Source organism: Myodes glareolus, chromosome 25, assembly GCF_982192425.1.
Source record: "Myodes glareolus chromosome 25, mMyoGla1.1, whole genome shotgun sequence".
Lineage (NCBI taxonomy): Eukaryota > Metazoa > Chordata > Mammalia > Rodentia > Cricetidae > Myodes > Myodes glareolus.
Genome location: NC_142050.1, coordinates 29,371,860 through 29,390,739, shown reverse-complemented (window position 1 = coordinate 29,390,739; position 18,880 = coordinate 29,371,860). Strand labels below are relative to the sequence as shown.

General features: G+C 36.8%; 1 protein-coding gene across 1 annotated transcript in view; it reads right to left on the bottom strand.

Moving 5' to 3' along the window:
• Mkln1 (muskelin 1) overlaps positions 1-18,880 on the bottom strand; it is a 109,562-nt gene that overhangs the window by 8,311 nt on the left and 82,371 nt on the right. The window contains exons 13-16 of the mRNA XM_085683695.2: positions 10,666-10,813; positions 9,571-9,685; positions 7,656-7,795; positions 2,744-2,846 (exon numbers count right to left, since the gene is read on the bottom strand). Of these exons, the coding sequence (XP_085539821.1) occupies positions 2,744-2,846; positions 7,656-7,795; positions 9,571-9,685; positions 10,666-10,813 (506 nt within the window). The remainder of the gene's footprint in view (positions 1-2,743; positions 2,847-7,655; positions 7,796-9,570; positions 9,686-10,665; positions 10,814-18,880) is intronic.

The following is an 18,880-nucleotide window of genomic DNA, read 5'->3' as shown; positions in this document are numbered from 1 at the left end:
CTCTTACTATCAACTGATCCTATTTCTCTTTTTATGATTTTTTTTTTGTTTTATTTTGTGGGCTTTTGCTTCTTGTTCTTTGGTGGTTGTTTGTAAACTACATCTTATTAGTACAAACAAAAAATAGGATCCTGAGGGATTATTTACAAAAGCATGGGCTCAATTTAATTTTTTATAAAGTTTATTGGAAGTTATTACCAATTCAGAACCAAAGTCCTAAAGACTGAAGGAAACAAAGAACCATGTTTTGATTTACAATGGTAAATTGTAACTGTCACTCCTAATACTAGTTATAATACAAAGATGAAGATTATAAGAACTTTCATATCTATTCAAACATAAAATATTTTTGGTTACTGAAAAGTTAATTTAAATCATGAAAAAATGTGTAAAACGTACAAACAAGAAAAAAAAAGAAGCAACCCAGAATGTTGGATTATAAAGTAGTTTAAAGTTAAACCTGCTTATCCATTTTGAAAACACAGTATAGTCTCGTAGACCCACCCTTCCCAGTATCAAGTGTTTTGTGTTTGCTGTACATGCAGACAGAAGTGAGGTGAGAGCACAGCTGTGAAGTTTAGAGATGCTCCTAACGTTCACAAGCACGTGCCCCTCGCTAACTTCTAGGGCTAAGCAACTCTTGCTGAAGCTTTTAGAAAATGCTGAGGAAACCTGTATTAGACAAAATGTATGATTCACAGACTATTAGAGCCAGCTACCAATACTTAAAAGTGTCTATGTCTGAACTTGCAATAGCTCCCTGTCCTGGTTTTTCCAACTAACTCTAAGAACAAACTGTTTTCTCTGACCTACTTACAGCTTCTACAGCTGAAATTATTTACTCTGAAATATTTTGTTTTCGTCTGGTTTTTAAAAATAAGGGGAAAATAATTGTGATCAGTTGTGGCCATTTTATACAGAACATGAGAAAATACAAGGATATCTATTTAGAACTCTCAAATGCATGGTGCAACAAAAATGTTCATTAGTGTATTTTCACAACTACATGGCAGATTAGGTTTCTCAGCAAAACTACAGTAATTTCCCACATTTCAAATGGTATTAGGAATCAGGTAAACATTCAAAAACAACCAACTTTCTGGGTGGTGGTGGCACATGCCTTTAATCCCAGCACTTGGGAGGCAAAGGTAGGAGGATCTGTGAGTTCGAGGCCAGCCTGGTCTACAAGAGTTAGTTCCAGGACAAGCTCTAAAGCTACAGAGAAACCCTATCTAGAAAAACCAAACAAACAAACAAACAAAAAATACCAAAACAAAAACCCAACAACCAACTCATTATCCCCAAACAGAAGGCTCTAAATTGTAGTTTGATTATTCTATACCTAATGAAGAACTGCAACCAATACTGAGTGAGAAAGACAACATATTTTCACTGTAGGCTATGATAGAATGTCCTGTTTTGCTTTGGAAAACATGCAGGTTTTACTGTTTTAAAAATACGATGATCCTCGTACATGAGAGAATTTGACATTAATCAAAATCTATGTCAACACTGAAGGGAGACAAGTGTTTAATGCTGCAGTTAGAAAGCCAAAGCAAGGCAGCAATAAACACGGAAACAGGTGTAAGGGGCAGAGCTGTAATCCTTCAGCACCAGCTGGGAGTAGAAAGGCAAAATGACTGCAGCTCAGATGCTGCTAAATGGACAAAGGCAAGCAAAGGGACAAAGGAATCTCTGAAGTGCCAGAGATCCAGTGAGACACACCGGATAGGCAAATGTGCCTGTAATAACAGAAACCTACCTCACAGAACAATATCCTGAGACTCATTTCAGAAGGTTAGAAATTAGTTAAATGAGGTTAGTAGCCTATAATCAAGTTATACTGCTAGAAACGTGCTAAAAATAATTACTAACACTGCAAGCATTCCAGCCTGCCCCGATTTTCTACACACAAAGAGGGGAAGTTCTTTCTCTCTCTCTCTCTGATTTATTTATGTATTATGTATACAGTGTTCTGTCTGCATTTATCCATGAAGGCCAGAAAGAGGGCACCAGATCTCATTATAGATGGTTGTGAGGCACCATGTGGTTGTTGGGAATTGAACTCAGGACCTCTGGAAGAGTAGCCAGCACTCTTAACCTTCTGAGTGATCTTTCCAGCCCTTATTTCTCTTTTAAGAGATCTTAACATCAACAGAAGGGCATATTAAACAACTGTATATAATCTTTGATGATCTATAAAAACTAAACTTAAAAATAAATTCCTCCATAAATACAGAACTAATGTCTAATTTAAAATTTCATACCTAAAAATTCTTTTTGAATGAGTCAAATGTGTCTGTTCAATTTCTTTGTCTTTTTCCTCTTGGATGGACAGTGTTCTTAGATACCTTGTGACTTAGATTAGCCTTTAATTAGTGACCCTCCTGCCTCACCCTTCCTAATGTTAGAATGCAGGCATTTAGCACCACACCTGACTCCCTCTGGTCACTTTATTTTTTGGTTTTTCGAGTCAGGTTTTCTCTGTGTAGCCCTGGCTGTCCTGGAACTCACTCTGTAGACCAGGCTGATCTTGAATTGATAGAGATCTGCCTGCCTCTGCCTCCTGGGATTAAAAGCGTGTGCCACCTACCATCTGACCACCTGCTGACTTTTCATTTCACCCATATTTTTATTATCATCAAGATCAGAGCATCATATTTTCTTCATTTTCCTTTAATTACTCAAACTAGAAAAACATTTAAAAGAATAATCCATTTCTGAATTTTACTCCCAGCTTTACCTCTTTTGTCTCTTCCGGGTCTGAATGATCCACAGTTACATAAAGATCATTCTGTAAATACTTCAGAGCACTAAGAGGATCCATTTGGGCCTTTTCTTCAAACCTAGAAAATACGAAACAAGGGAAACAATTACCTGTTTTATGAGAAATGCCTTTAAGACGTGAAGAAAGGTATACTGCTTAGAGATGAGCTATTCTGGGATCTAAAATTTTTTGTAAAGCAGCTAGAAGATTAAGAATTCTCCCAACCACAGTACAGATGTTAAGTCCACAGAGATGCGACAGAAATGCAACATGGCACAGCTGTGTTGCTAGAGAGTCTGTGACAGCACTTCTTACCTTCCCTATGAACAGTGTGTGTAGCCGGCAAGACGGCGAGCAGATAGGCTCCTTGCCACCATATTACTGTGTTGAGTTCAATCCTCAGAAGAGACTTCCCTAAGCTGTCCTCTGTCCTCTACACACATACTGCAGTGTGTGTACACAATTGTGCCACACACTCATATAACAACCCCAATGTGTCACATCAAAACCAAAATGCTTTCTTAGACTAACAGACTAGACTTTTTGATGATAGTTCTTCATGGTTTTGAAGCTGAAATGAATAAATCACTTTTTAATTAAAAATATTTATGTGAATAAGTGTTTTGCCTGCATATATGTATGTGTGCATGCATGCCTGGTGCTCAAAGGCCAAAAAGCACCAGATGTCATGTAATTAGAATTACAAACAGACCCATTATGGCACTTTTAGTAAGTACCATTAACACAGGTTAAATTTTTTTGGGGGAGTGAGAATTTAAATTTTATTTTTAAAAATTTTCCCCCTTTCTTCTCTCCAATCTTTCTCATGATCCTTCACTCCCTTTCAAATTGATGGCCACTTTTTCTTTGATTATTATTGTTATATGCATATATATGTATAAGTATATAAAATAAAGCTTGCTAATTTCATTTAATGCTATGTATATATGATTTCAGAGCTGACCACTTGGTATTAGGTAATCAACTAGGGGATCAAGCATGATCCCCTAATTTTCCCACTCTCAGCACTCCTTAGTTGCCTGCAGTTCTTTGCCTAGGGACAAGATTCCTCCCTTCCCTGTTAGCAATTGACATTGTCATTGTTCAGGTCTTGTTTAGAAAGTTATATATCACTGGGGGGGTCAGCATATATTATGGGTGTCACTTCCTTGTCATTTCTAAGGAGACACAGTCTCACAGCAGACTTCCTGGTCCTCTGGCTCTTACAATCTTCCCACCCCTTCTTCCATGATGTTCCCTGAGCTTTAAGGGCAGGAGTTGCGTCACAGATTTATCCCTTAGGGTGGGTACCCCACAATCAGTTGATCTCTATTTCTACAGCAGTTATTGATAACAATAGAAAAAAAATACAGTAACAATTTACTAAGCATCTGAAATGTGCCTGATATTATATTAAGTATTTTACACATTTCATTTATCCTTTCATAACTCTCATAATATGGCTACACTTTTCACCATTTGTAAAAAATAATTAAGAAATTAAGGTCCCCCCCCAATCCTCACCAAATTGTGTCAAGATAAGAGCTAGAAAGCAATCACAATCAAACACATGTGAATAACTTCACAGCTGAAAAGGAAGAATTCTCTTAAAGAAAAAGAAAATCTGCCTGCCATGGTGACCCATGCCTTTAATCCCAGTACTCAGGAATAGAGGCAGGTGAATGTCTATGAGCTGGAGGTCAGCCTGTTTTATAGAGCAAGTTTCAGGCTTCCCATAAGACCCTGTCTCAACACACACACACACACACACACACACACACACACACACCAACAAAACAAACCCCAAGTGTCTGTAGCTATTAAGTAAGATAATGTTCTTCTGTTACAATGTGATTACATGTGATGCCTTTAACAATGCTATGTAGTTGATACAGACTACTTAGTTTCCTCTGGGTAAGGAAGATGGTGAAGACCTTTCCCAATGGTGTTCAGGCTGACACTGCTTCAATGACAGGCTGTTTCTACTCTAGCAAGGACAAGATTAAAAGATTTTGTTCTCTAGTACCAGGTAGTAGTCAGATAAGAGACCCCTTAGCAGAGGTCATATTACTCTACCAGCTTATCCACAACAGATTAGATAAAGGTACCTGAGCTAAAGGCAATTGTCTCAAGCTTGATCAGTAGCTTATCAAGTGGCTTGGCAGAACCCTTCCCAATAGGGACATTCTTTAAAGAACTTTCCCTTAAGAGAACCAAAAGATGGATATATAAGGATGTGGTGGTTTGAAAGAAAATGGCTCCCAAAGGGAGTGGCACTATTAGATGTGGCCTTGTTGGAATAGGTGTGGTCTTGTTGGAGGAAATGTGTCACTGTGGAGGTAGGTTTTGTTGCCTGCATAATTGTAGAACTCTCAGCTATCTCTCTAGCCCATCTCTGTCTGCACACCTTCACTTACCATGATGACAATGGACTGAACCTCTGACTGTAAGTCACCCAATTAAATGTTTCCTTTATAAGAGTTGCCTTGGTCATGTGTCTCTTCATAGTAACAGAAACCCTAACTAAGACGAAGGACATATAAAAAGTAGACACAGAGGAGAGAGTAGGCAGAAGTCATAAAATAGTCAATCAGTCAGCCAGCTTGCCTGCCTGCCTGCCTAGGCTCTGAGGACTAGGGAAAGCAAGGTCAGAAGAAGTCAGCTGAAAAAGAGGACACAATGAAGCAAAGAGAAAAGCTGCTGAAACTGTTCCAGCTTCACACACAACTCTCCATTTGGTCTCATTACTATAATGCAGAGACAGTACCTTAATGCCTGGACTATTGCTGAAATAACTGTTTCAACTGACGTATCATAGACATACCCCAATCCTCTGCACTGTGAAATAAACCCAAATTTTACTTTCCATTCTATTAAGTTCAGTAAAGAAATCAGTTTCCTGGAAGCTAAGTCTGCTCTCTTGTTTGTGAGTTTTGTTGTTTCCAACCTGGTCTTCTTTATGTGTAAAAAGGTGCTTCTGTAGTCTAGAATTGTTTAACTAACAGTTCTTCCCTACTGTTAAACATGAATTTAATGCTTTAAGAAGTCTTGCTCCTTTCTACACACAAAACATCATCAAATTTAGAAGATGAATATTATTTGAAAAGTTAATGGTGACACTATTTATATCGTTTGCTCACAAGGCACTTCTTTCCCTCAAAATATATACATTAATTAAACAGAAGAAGTAACTTTCCACAAGAAAAACAAAAACAAAATATCACCCTAGTAGTGTAGAGTAGGTGTCCATAAAATTAAAGATTGTCTAATAAGTATGCTATTTCTATCAAAATGTACTAGTCACTTTATAGAAACAAGCTTCTATTCTATGTATATAGGAAACTCTTAAATTTGGCTAAAGTTTAGCAGAAGAAAAGGTCTACATGTTTTCAAACATTTAAAGTAGGCCTTCCATTATCCATTTGACAAATGTAGTAGAAAAATGTTCCAGGGTCACCCTTGACACCTCTTTGTTTCAAATCCATCCTTCTATTGCAGACCCTTCACTGTTCATCCAGAAACTTACTGTCCGTTTCCAATCTCTCCTCCCGTGTGCCTCCAGATAACACCAACCCCCCTCTTACTCTCCTCATGCTGCGCGCTCTCCAGACAACACCAAACCTCCTTTTCCTCCTCACTCTGCACGCTCTCCTCTGCTGATGACTAAATGATATATGGTCAGCTCAAGCCTTCTTCAAATGTTCACAGATGATTTCCCTGTTACATAAAAGTTTCCCAAACTGAATTTAGCCTTCCAAATGTATAAACTTACTGTTTCTGAAGAGTTCTATACACCTTACACCCTGTTTTTTGTAAGTCTGAGTGTGTTACTCATCTCTGAAAATCTAACAACTCCTATTTCTCAGAGTAAAAGCTGCAGGCCTTGCAGAATTTGTCCCCATTTCTCCATTCAGCCTCATCTGCTACTTTCTGAGATCCTATTGGAAATAAACATGTTTATTTACAGGGATGTTTAGAAGTGGCTTCTGCATTAATATGTCTAAAATACAACTTATGAAAGTAGAGAAAGATAAATAATTAAACATGGTAAAAAAAAGCATAGACTCGCTTTACACATATGCAGATATTTTAGGCAATTATACTCTACATATAATCTAACATGTAAGTATTATGTGATAAACATAAAAATGCACACATATGTGTACATGTATACTCACAAACATACCACATGCAGTGGTTACATGAAGCTCTCTGTAGTCAGAAAGGTCAGGATCAAACCATTGCTTTGCCACTTCAGATGAGTGACCTTTTGAGTTACATAAGTCATTCAAAAACTACCTCAGTTTTCCACCTTGACAAAATAGTGACAGTGGTAGTCTCCACTCTATTAACTAATTATGAGACTAAGAATCAGAGATCAATATGCAATAATTAATAAATAATGACCTTCTTCCAAACTAGAATTTAGCACCTAAGACTGCACATTTCTACATTTTTAGTGGCTTGCTACTAAGACTAAATCATGTCTAATCAATCACACAATTTCAAAATTATTAGGCAATTGGTATTTTTCAACTACTACTTAGAAAATTTTACTTGCTTATTAAAAATAACACCTGTATGTATCATCACTTTGTATCTTCCTTTGAAAGAATAAAGCAAAAATAGACATTTACAAAGCTCAGTCTCTTCAGAGCACGCGACCACTTTACAGGAACAGAGCGAGAGCAGCGGCCACAGCTAAACTGTACCAGAGTAGCTGACGACGCTGACTAAAGACTCTTCGTAAGAAAAAATGGACTCGGATACAGGATCTCACTCTGTAGACCACGCAGTCCTTGAACTCATAAAGATCTACCTCTACCTCTAGAAAGGTTATATTAAAGGTGTGAGCTACCATACTCAGCTTAGTAAATTATATTTATACCTGTGTTTTCTTATGAGGTACTTGCAATGCCTCAGTAAGTAGTCTTTTGAAGGTCTACACAACTTCAGTGACCAGAAGTCATCTAGTCTCATCTTTGGAGAACAAGATTTTCCTGGATTTCCACCAAACAAATAATGAACCTAGAAGAAACATGACAAGTCAGAATTTAAAGAACTCATACATACTCAAAAGACTATAGTGCTCATAGGGAAATTTCTTTTACCAGGAGTACACGATAGTTAACTCTCTTTGCCTTATTCATTTGACAATTTTTTAAATTGATATTCTTACCACAGGTTTCCCATGATTTTTCTCCACTCCATTTTACTTTAAAGTACTTTCCTAAACTACATGTGGATTAAAATCATACCACTAAAATTAAAATGATAATGGAAATGAAACAAAAACCACGGTAGGAATAAGCTAATCCAACACATAGTTTAAAGAACTACAAATAAAAGGGCTATCTAGTTAATCAACTGTTGATCAAAATAAAAAAATGCTAATTCAAAAGAATTCTGACATGAATTTTAAACAGAATCATTGAAGATTAAGAATATATTAAAACTTTAGTAAAAAACTTCAACATCTTACCATGATATAACCTAAATGCCAAAATAGTAAAAGACATAACTTTCAGAGTATTATTTCATTGTTCAATTAATGTCAAACAAGAAATGTAAAAGGATTACAATAGTAATTCACCATTCAAGTATAATTTCAATGTTTTTCTATACTTATACTAAACATTAAAATATTTTCCTGAAATTTGAAAAAATCTATATTCATAATATTACAAAATAAATATTATTTCTAACCGACTAAATAAAAATTCTTCAATAACCCCTTAAGTTGGGAAACTCTAGGAGTAAGGGCTTATATTCATTTCCATGTTATCTTTTATCTGAAGGTTTCAAGATATACAGCACAGATTTTAAATGTTCATCTGTGGCTTAAACAGAAAAAAAATTATTTCCATACAATCTGAGTCTAGTTGCTAAATTACACATCCAATTTAAAGAAAATAGTTACAGAAACTACTCTGAAAACTTAGTGATACAGAAATTATTATTTTCATAATGCTGGTAGATAGGTCACTTATATAAAAAATACATAGAAGAAATGTCTTCCTATACAATTGGAAAATCTAATGCCTGGGAAGTCATATACTTGTTCCTTTTCAAAATAGAAAGAAAACACTGACTTTTATACTTGGATACTCACAATGTACATACAATGTACATACAATGAAACATGTTATACACTGGCTCTATGGAGTGAAATAGAAGTCACCGATAATTCTCAGATCAGAAAATACGTTATGGTGTACACTTGTGATCTCAACATGTGGGAGGCTAAGGCAGAAGAATCTTGAGTTTGTCAGAAACCTGGGCTACATAGTAAGAACCTGTACCAAAAGAGAAAAAAAAAACCAAACAATACAAAAGATGAAAAGTGTCAAGAATTATTATGTACCATACAAAAGGTTTATTCTCTTGAATAATTCTAGGAAAAACTGGGGCTAGTGAGATAGTCCTGTAACTCTAGCTACTTGGAAAGCTGATGCAGGAGGCTTGCAAACTTTGCATGGGTTACATAGTGAGTTCAAGGACAGCCTGGGCAACTTATCCAATGCCAAAATAAAAAGTAAAAAAGGGTTGGGAATAGATACACAGTGCAGTGGTAGGGTGCTTGCTTAGCATGTGTGAGGTCCTGAATTCAATCCCTATTGTGTATAGAGAGGTGTTAAAAAGAATAATATTGAATGCCTGCTACATATTCTGTTAAATGTCAGCCTCTATATTAAAACTGGTCATTCAAATCCACTTTTTAAAAAAATCAGAAATAAGATCTATTCAGGAATACTTTCAGACTGTAGTCCATTGAAAATTTACAGGCAAAGTGGTTAGCGCACCTTGTGTAATTCGTCATAAACGAGCTGATGGGCAAACCTTGGACATGGTTCTTCTTCCTGAAGACTTTTGCTCAGATTATCTTTTGCAGCTTGATCGTTCTTATAGACACAAGACCTGGAAGACACAGCTTTTAAGACACTGTACTTCAAAGGATCAGCAACAACCACACTGTTCATACACTCATAGGCAGTAAGCTAACAGCCAAAGCCCAATTATCAACAGAAGAAATGTACACTTGCTCACATCCAAGTGCAAAGTCAGTAACTCTCATAAAGGGACATGCACTTGTTAGAACCAGTTCTGACTTTTCAAAATAGCTCACTTCAGAACAACCTATCTCGTGCCTGTAAACAGGAATTGTATACACAAAGAGCTAAAAGGGAAAAGGTGTTTTACTGTGTACTCACAGAAGAAGACTCAAGCACATTCTCATTCTGAATGCAAACAAAATGTCTTACACAGAAAACAACAGATCCCACAGTAGCTGAGCATATTGTCATAGAAAATGGAGCTGGTTCTTGGAAGTGTTTCTGTTGTCACTGAATACGAGAACTGGATCTTCTGCAACTGTTTCCCAAGCAGAACAGGCAGCATCTGCTCTGCCAGATGCTCTGAGACAAGCCTTGGCTTAGGAATACTAAGTCAAACCTACTCTTCAGCAGCACTAGCACATAGAGATGTTAGCAGAACGTAAGTTTCAACTTTACCTAGCTACTTGGTGGTAACTTACAGCAAAATACAACTCTTTAAAGCCCCAGGACAGGAAGTATAAGTGAACAACAGAGTAAATCCCACTCATTTAATGTCACTGTATACACAAGTACTTGATCTTATCAACGACACTGATTTCTTTACATTACTGATTATTTTAGGCCAGGTGGGGTGGCTCACAACTATAATCCCAGGCAGAAGCAAGGAAATCATGAGTCCAAGGCCAGCTGAGACTATATAGTAAGTTTGTCTCAAAATATATAACAAAACTTAATATTCTTTCAATATCACAAATTAACATATGGCTCCCACTCCGCTCATATTTAAATAAATCAACTTCATGCACATATTACTGGGATTTCAGCACAGACAGGAGTCCTTACCAGCTATTCCTCACAATGTCATAAATCCAGAATGAATTTCTGACGTTCTCTTCCCTTTTTTCTTTGTCTTTGCTAAGTCCAGATAATACATGTATTTCATTCAGTTCAGGATCAATAGTTGCTCTCTGTGTGAATCCTGTCATTGGTACTAAAAATGGAAGGAATACATAAATTTTTTACAATATTTACAATAAACAGCAGATCTTCATTTTGTTCTATATACCCACTGCATTTATCTTTTAACATACCCCACAGCCTTTTGTATTAAACAACATGTGTACAGCCTCCTTTCTGCTCTAGAATGTGAGTGACAGAGAGGCAGAGGTTGCTTTGTTCAGTACTTGGTTCTTGGTGTCTAAAGTAGAACACATATAGAACACACACAAATAAGAAGTGGTAGGGTGAGAAGGAATGAGGAGGGGGAGAGAGGGGTGGAGAAAGAGAACATGCAAGTGTGAGTATGTGCACAAGAAACGAGCACCGGAATGAGAGTTGCAAATGACTTTAAAAATAAAGACAACTTACATAATGTGAGTAAAGAATTATACGTCATATATCTCAAAGACTTGTGTACAAGGTAAATAATTTATAGCTTTAATTTTAAAACAGGTAAAACATTTCCAAGAATATACAGAATTGGTCAATAAGCACAGTAAATAGTACTCAATATCATTAGTCCTTAAGAAGTATAAATCAAAACCATGATACATTTTATGCAGGCAAGGTAACATACACCCATATAATCCTAGCACTCGGGAATTAAAGATCAAGACTACGGTTGAGGGGAGGTAGAGGGCTGTTGCCAGGACTGGCTTTTAAAGTACTTAATACATTCACTACACACATTATTTCTCCTTGCAGAATCTTGCCCTCATTGATTACAAAGTCAACAAAATGCTTGCAGTCTCTCAGTTTTGCTGTGGTCATATTATTTATCATAGCTCCCCTAATACTTGTACTATCACTTTTCTTGCAAAGTTACATGTTTAAAGACAATGAAATAATTCCATGCATGTTTTCTAAAAAGACCTATACAACATTTAATAGATGGTTCTGATCATGCTCTTTATTTGGGCAAATTACTGAATATGGAAGTTCTGACCGTGCTTTCTTTAGATTCATGGTTCATATACTTTGCTTTTGATTAGATATGTTGTGAATTTACTGATTTCTTTTGAGACATCTATAGTCCTCTAGTGTCTAGTCATGTTGGTCTGTGAGGAGGTATTGTTTTTCAGAGAATAAGCAATATATTCTTTTGGATAAGAAAAAGTCAGAGGCCATAACTGAACTGGGACCAGTATCAGTGAGTTTATGGAAAACAAGGGAAGAGCCGTAAAAGAGTGATGGTGTAGGAGGTTCTTCTGTTCATGTGTTGCTTTCATTGGTTAATGAATAAAGAAACTGTTTTGAGCCTGATAGGGCAGAACTTAGGTAGGCGGAGAAGACAGAACTGAATGCTGGGAAGAAGAACAGAGTGAGAGACACCATGGATCTCCTGCCTGAAAAGGACGCTGGTTAGAATCTTGCTGGTAAGCCACAGTCATGTGGCAATACACAGATTAATAGAAATGGGTTAAATTAAGATGTAAGAGTTAGCCAAAAAGAAGTCAGAGCTAATGGCCAAGCAGTGTTTTAATGAATACAGTTTCTGTGTGGTTACTTCAGGTGTAAGCTAGCCAGGACAAACAAGGGGCCCGCTCCTTGTAACAGAGTGAAGCCTATCCACAAAAAACTGTCAACCACTTCTGTGATTCTTACAAATTCCTACATGAGGATTCTACATTTTTCAACCCTTTGGGGGATAAAACAGGAGCCAGTCACTGAAAAAGACAAGTAGAAGAAATGACCTAGTGAGCACTTCTGAGTTCCTGCTATGGTCATCTGAATGAGAATGCTTCATTCTAGTTGGCAGAATTCTTTGGGAAGGACTGGGAGGTGTGAACTTGTTGGAAGAAGTTACTAGGGGTCACCCAGTATCTCTCTGTCCCTGCTTCCTGTTTATGGATCAGGTGTAAGCTCTCAGCTACTGTTCTAGTGCCATGCTTAGCTGCCCAATGCTAGGTTCCCTGCCATAATGGTCATGGGGTCTAATCTTCTGGAAATATGAATCCCAAATTAAACTTTCTTTTGTTAGTTGCCTTGGTCATGATATCTTGCCAATGCAACAGAATAGTAGCTAAGACACCTGCATTGCACAATGATGCTCTTTGGATTCTGACAATGAATGGGCTACTGCTACTCCTCCATAAGGAGGGGCCAAGAATTAATAATTCAAAGCAGTGCGGAGAGAGATGTTTTGGATCACTTAGACTGCATTTTTAGAGTCCACTTGCCTCTCATTTTTACTCCTCGGTTGAATTTGGGTAAAGAAATTAGCAGACTATGCTAGCTTACTATTCTGGCAATAATACTACTCTGGCAATAATGCTTTGTACTAAAACATCTTTTTTAAAAAATATTTATTTATTTATTTATTATGTATACAATATTCTGTCTGTGTGTCTGCCTGCAGGCCAGAAGAGGGCATCAGATTTCATTTCAGATGGTTGTGAGCCACCATGTGGTTGCTGGGAATTGAACTCAGGACCTTTGGAAGAGCAGGCAATGCTCTTAATTGCTGAGCCATCTCTCCAGCCCTGTACTAAAACATCTTGCATTCTTTGAACCTTGCTTTATTAATTACATGCATCATTTTTATAATAATAAAACTAAAAACTTAGCTGAATAAAAATCAAAACTCCAAAAGACCCAAAGGTTTTAAAAAAAGACCATAACTACTAATCTGGTCTTCTGTATTATTTCTTCCCAAGAGAAAAACAAGGCTGTATTTTTACTTTAATAATTTTTAAGAGGTGACAGGGGCAGTGTGAGGGGATATAGGAGATTTGTAATACATGTGATTTAAAATGCTTTTCAATTCAACTGCTTTTAAAAAGCTTGACCAAATGCCAGAAACTTTCAGCAGTCTCTACACACTGACTCACAGAAAGAAATGAGTCAAGCAGATAAGTAAATGAGATCACAAGTTAACCACACACAGTTTGAATGCACGCTTGTCTGAGATCACAAGTTAATACTGCATACATTCTGAATGTACACTTGCCTGAGATCACAAATTAATCTCACACAGTTTCTGAACACACACTTGTCTGAAAACAGGAATTATACAGCAAATATCTGCCAGTCTGTTACATTTGGTCTGTCTAAAAATTACATTAATGCTTAAGACTTCCTGCTGTGGGATAACGCTTTTGTACACTGTAAAGACTTGTCACTCGTATTGGTTTAATAAAACACTGATCGGCCAACAGCCAGGAAGGAAGTATAGGTGGAACAACCAGACTAAGAGAATTCTGGGAAGAGGAAAGGCAGAGATAGTCACCAGCCAGCTCTAAGTGTCATGCACTTACAAAGAGCATTTAAGAGATGGAGTGGACTCCTTCAGCACCTCTCTATTGTCATTAGAAAGGACATTTTCTAAACACCATACAACACTTTGCCATGTGTGGCTAGCTAGAACTGAGTTTCACAAAGTCAAGTGACATAATCTGTGAAAGGATAACGATGGCGGGTGTGACTACGATTCATCCCTGGTACTGGTACTGTGCCATTAAACAAAACAATAAAAAGGAAAAGGAACGATAGCTTCTAAATAGGCAATAACACTGTGACTTATTATTATTTTCACAGACTTATTTTTATTTTATCTGTATGAGTGTTTTTGTATGCATCTATGTTTGTATGTGTGTCATGTGTTCAATCCCCAGTACTCCATAAACTAGGTACTGTGGTGCAAACATGTAATTTCAACACTTGGGAGGTTAGGCAAAAGGATCAAAATTCTCTACTACATGGGCAGTTAGAGGCCAGTCTTGGCTACATAAGACCCTGTCTCAAAAATGGAACAAGAAAAATTATCATTCCAACTTAGTAATTAATATTAAGAATAACAAGTCTTTAGCTGGGAGTCTCTGTACTGCCAAACTTGGTCTTGCTCATTGGAATAATGTGAAAGGGTCAAATCCAAAGCAACTTCTTTCATCTTTTTGCTTTCTTCAATGTCAATAAGCACAATAAACACAGTTCCATGGGAAAAATTAAAGGATAATTTTGCTTTTAAGGTTTCCATGAAAATAAACTGATAGAAAATCAAGATGTTACAGACATTATTCATACCACCCTGGTATAATAGAGAAAAAGGGTGAAATCTAATACTTTCAGGGATGGATGAAACTCTGAGCTCAGCTGGGTCGACCCTCTCATTTTCAGATGGATAATCAGGTCCAGAGAAGTTATACAATTTTGCTAATGGTGAAGACCTAGATGAAGAGAGACCAAGTCTTTTGACTCAATTTACTGTATCAAATACATTAATCTGCTACAATAGCTAGAACACATGGAATAAAGAGTGGCGAGAATGGGAAGGCAGAAGAGACATAATTTAAAAACCAAAACAAGTAAACAGGAAGCTATGATATTAGCGGGATGTGACCCTAGGAGCTCTGCATCACCAATGCACCTGCTACATTGGGAAGGCTCAACCAAACAGAAGCACTCTTACACAGATGCCCTACAGCAATTTACATAGCTATGTGGTGACAAATTATCTTCCAAACATAATTCTCAAGTGCTGGTAAACACAGAACTTACATGTGAGAAGTATGCTAAACTGCTTGTGCTCACAGCACTAATGCCAAAGGCAACATAGAAATACACTAACTTTTAGCATACTGAATTTTGATGTTAAACACAAAGCTAAAAAATCTCCTTTCTAAGCAACTACCATTCGCTAATTTAAATTATAATTTTCTTCTAAGGGAAGTGCAAAATTGCTATACACAAGTTAGAAAATAAAAAACTGAGCCAAGTAAGAAAAAAAAAGAGTTGTCTTTCTAGATATTGATGCTAAATCTAAGATAATATATTTAAATAATTATAAAGAGCAATGGCTGGAGATTTTACAGTACTCGACACATGGAAAAATCAACAGAGAGCAGCAACTTTGCTATAAGAGATAAATTGTCTCTAACTGGTGATCTCAACTGTTAAAAATTCTGCTCTATGATTTCAAACAATACAATGTAAAACTCACATTGTAAATGTAGTCTTAATCAAATAACCCACATGAGTGAAGTACAGACATATAATTATATATATGGTCCATTTCAAACTACAGTAATTAACTGAAATATAAAAACTTCAAAAAAAAAACAGCTAGTAAGCACTGGAATGGTTTAATACATGACCAAATATCTATTTTTGGGTATTTTTCTAGGAACATTTAAGGATGTGAGAAATTCAATAGTGTTCCACTTCATTACTGAAAAATTTTTCAGTGTCTTAAAAGATAAGTAGTGTCCTAGTGAGATAAAATAAAATTTAAGTGTATACTGATTGAAGTAAGGTAAAAATAATTCTAAGCAAACACAATACTTCCTGATGTGAGCTTTTCTGAATAATCTAACTTTGTACAGGATATTTTAAAAGGAGAGTTTAAAAGGAGATTTATGGATGTGTCCTTCCCCCAGAGTTTTGCAACTCCTCTGAAATGCAGAGTCAAGGTTGCATCTGTACTAGTGTTAGCAATTAAGGCCAGAACCACATGCTTTAGCTCCTAAACTATTTTGAGGTATTAGGAAAGAATTTCAAGAGACCAAAATCTATAAGGTAAGATATGAGAGGTGACCCAAATTAGATTTTAGAGGTAAGATAGAAAAACTGGGGAAACAGCATGGTAGAAGTTCAAAGACAAGAAAACGCATGTTATCTCTAAAGGTACTACTTGGTCCTGATGAAACAAGCAATAGAGGGCTGCAGGGTCAAGCTTCAGCCCATCATGCAGGCAGGCTGTTTATAAAGATTCTTATCAGAATTAGCTCTAATCAAAAAGTCAGATCAACTTACTTGTCTTCTCCATGAACAAAAAGGGCGTATGAAGACAGAATCCATACTCATACCTGCATTTCTAGTGCCTAGGTTTGTCGTTTGGCACCTGGGAAGTGATCAAAAACCATCTACAAATTAAATGTTAGGCCTATGGCTCTGACCTTCATGAGTCATGCAGTAGAGAATGGGCTGGGAAGAGGTGAGACAGGTGGGGAGAAGAAGTCAAAGGGCAAATGGTGAGACAGCTCAGATTAGTACAGAATAAAGTGGTAACGGGCAGAGACATGCTACAAAACTGAAGTTAATGGTTGAATCAATGTTACTGGAGGGTGGTGAGGACACCTGGAGAAAACTGAGATACTCAACAGTACCAGCCAAACTAGAGAGTCAGTCCGCCTCCACTCAAGGCTGTGTGTGAGTAGGCCACCACTTTTCTTCAAATTAATCCTGGCAATTTACAAGTGTATATGCACAGTCTGAGGCACTAGGTAAGCCTACCTGATACAAACTGAAATAGGACCTGAACACTAGACCAAGGCTCTCAATTCCTGCCAGGTACTAGAACCTTCTAAGAGAGTAAGAGGGAAAGCAGAAAGGGAAGACACGAGAAAGGAAACAGGAAGGAAGGAAAAGGAAGGAAGGAGGAAAGGAGAGGTATAGATGAGGGCAGACAAAAAAAAAAAAAAGCAAAAACAGGTCAATTGAGCCACTATATTCTTCAATTCAATATAACTCTGTGAGTTTTAGGTAGGAGCGTTTTCTAGCTGGTGCAAAGCAGATGCTCAGCACTGCCAGGAAGCCTCTCAGTAAACACTGTAAACATGTGCGCACATTGGAGCTTTCTGAATAGTGAAACTCCTAGGATTACTGTAAAAATCAGCCACTTGGAAATATATTATTAAACAAGACTGATATCTTCAAAAGACATCAAATCTAGACCCAGAAATTAAATACTTCAATAACTTTATTTAGGGGGGGAAAAAAAAAACCTTTGTTTGGGTGGTTCTTCCTAATTCTCTACTCATCTTCAGTCCTCCGCAGAGATGGTTTCCCAAACTACTTTATCTAAATGACATTCTCATGCTACTCATTAGAACAGCCTCCAACTTCTTCTCTTCGCAGTGCTCAGGATGCAACTGCAGGTCACTCTTCACTGGAATATGAGCTTTTTGAATTAGCTTAATCCCCAGAGTCCACATAAGGATCCTTAGTGCCTAGAAAAAATCCTTGGTAAATAGAAGACAATAGAATATTTGAGGAGAGAGGGTCTATATACCTTAAATTAATTATTATTATTAAATTAATTATTAATTAAATATTATTAAATTAATGAATGGATTTGCTTGTTTTGTGTGGTTAATTCCCTATAAACCAATTAAAGACTCAAACAATGCACAGCAGAACAGTAGTTCTGATTTTGGAAGAATTGGCTGGAGCAGTGACTAATGAATGAGGTAACCGGCCTTTCTGTTACTTTTAGTTCAGCAATAAAACTATGATAAAGAAAAAAAAACATAAAAATTAAATATAAAATTTAAAATATCAGAAATAAAATTTGATAGAAATACCCTCTTAAAGGATTAGGAGATGCATCAAAATGTCAATATTATCTCTGGATGGTTAAGATTTTTTGGTATCATTCTGGCTTGTTTTTGGTGTTGTTTTAGATTCTCTATGTTTTAGATTCTCTACCATGAGATCATTACTTTTCTAATTACGACAACAACAAAAAGAACTGCCACAATTTGCTAGTCATAACTGTGACTAAGGATAACAAAGTTGTAAACAACTAATTAAAAGAAGAGGCTTACTCAAAATACTGCTTATAAATAAATGATACCTACAATGTGTATATGTGTGTGTTGGGGAGTGGGTGGTGGATGTGTGCTTCAGTGCCCGAGGAGGTCAGAGCTCAACACTGGGCTGTTCTCTAACTTATTAGTTTTCTGAGACAGAGTCCCACTGATTCAGCTGAACTGGCTGATCAGCAAGCCCCAATGACTTGCTTGTTTTATTCCCCAGCACTGGGCTTACAGACAAACACAACCATGCCTGGCTTTTGAATGCAGATCTGAATTTGACTCCTCACACTTGTGCAACAGCACTTTACTGACACAGTTTACCTCTGCTGCTCTGACACTTAAAAATGTATTTTGTAAAAGCACTATTGATAAAAGGATCTTTTTTATAAATGGCAGCTAAAATGAAAAGCAAGCTGATCTAATTTCTAACCCCAGTGCCAAACTGGGCCTTAATCAAATCGACTCTTCTGTATATAGTATTCACTGGTAAAGCAATTACTGTATTGGCTCACTGAAAAGGATCA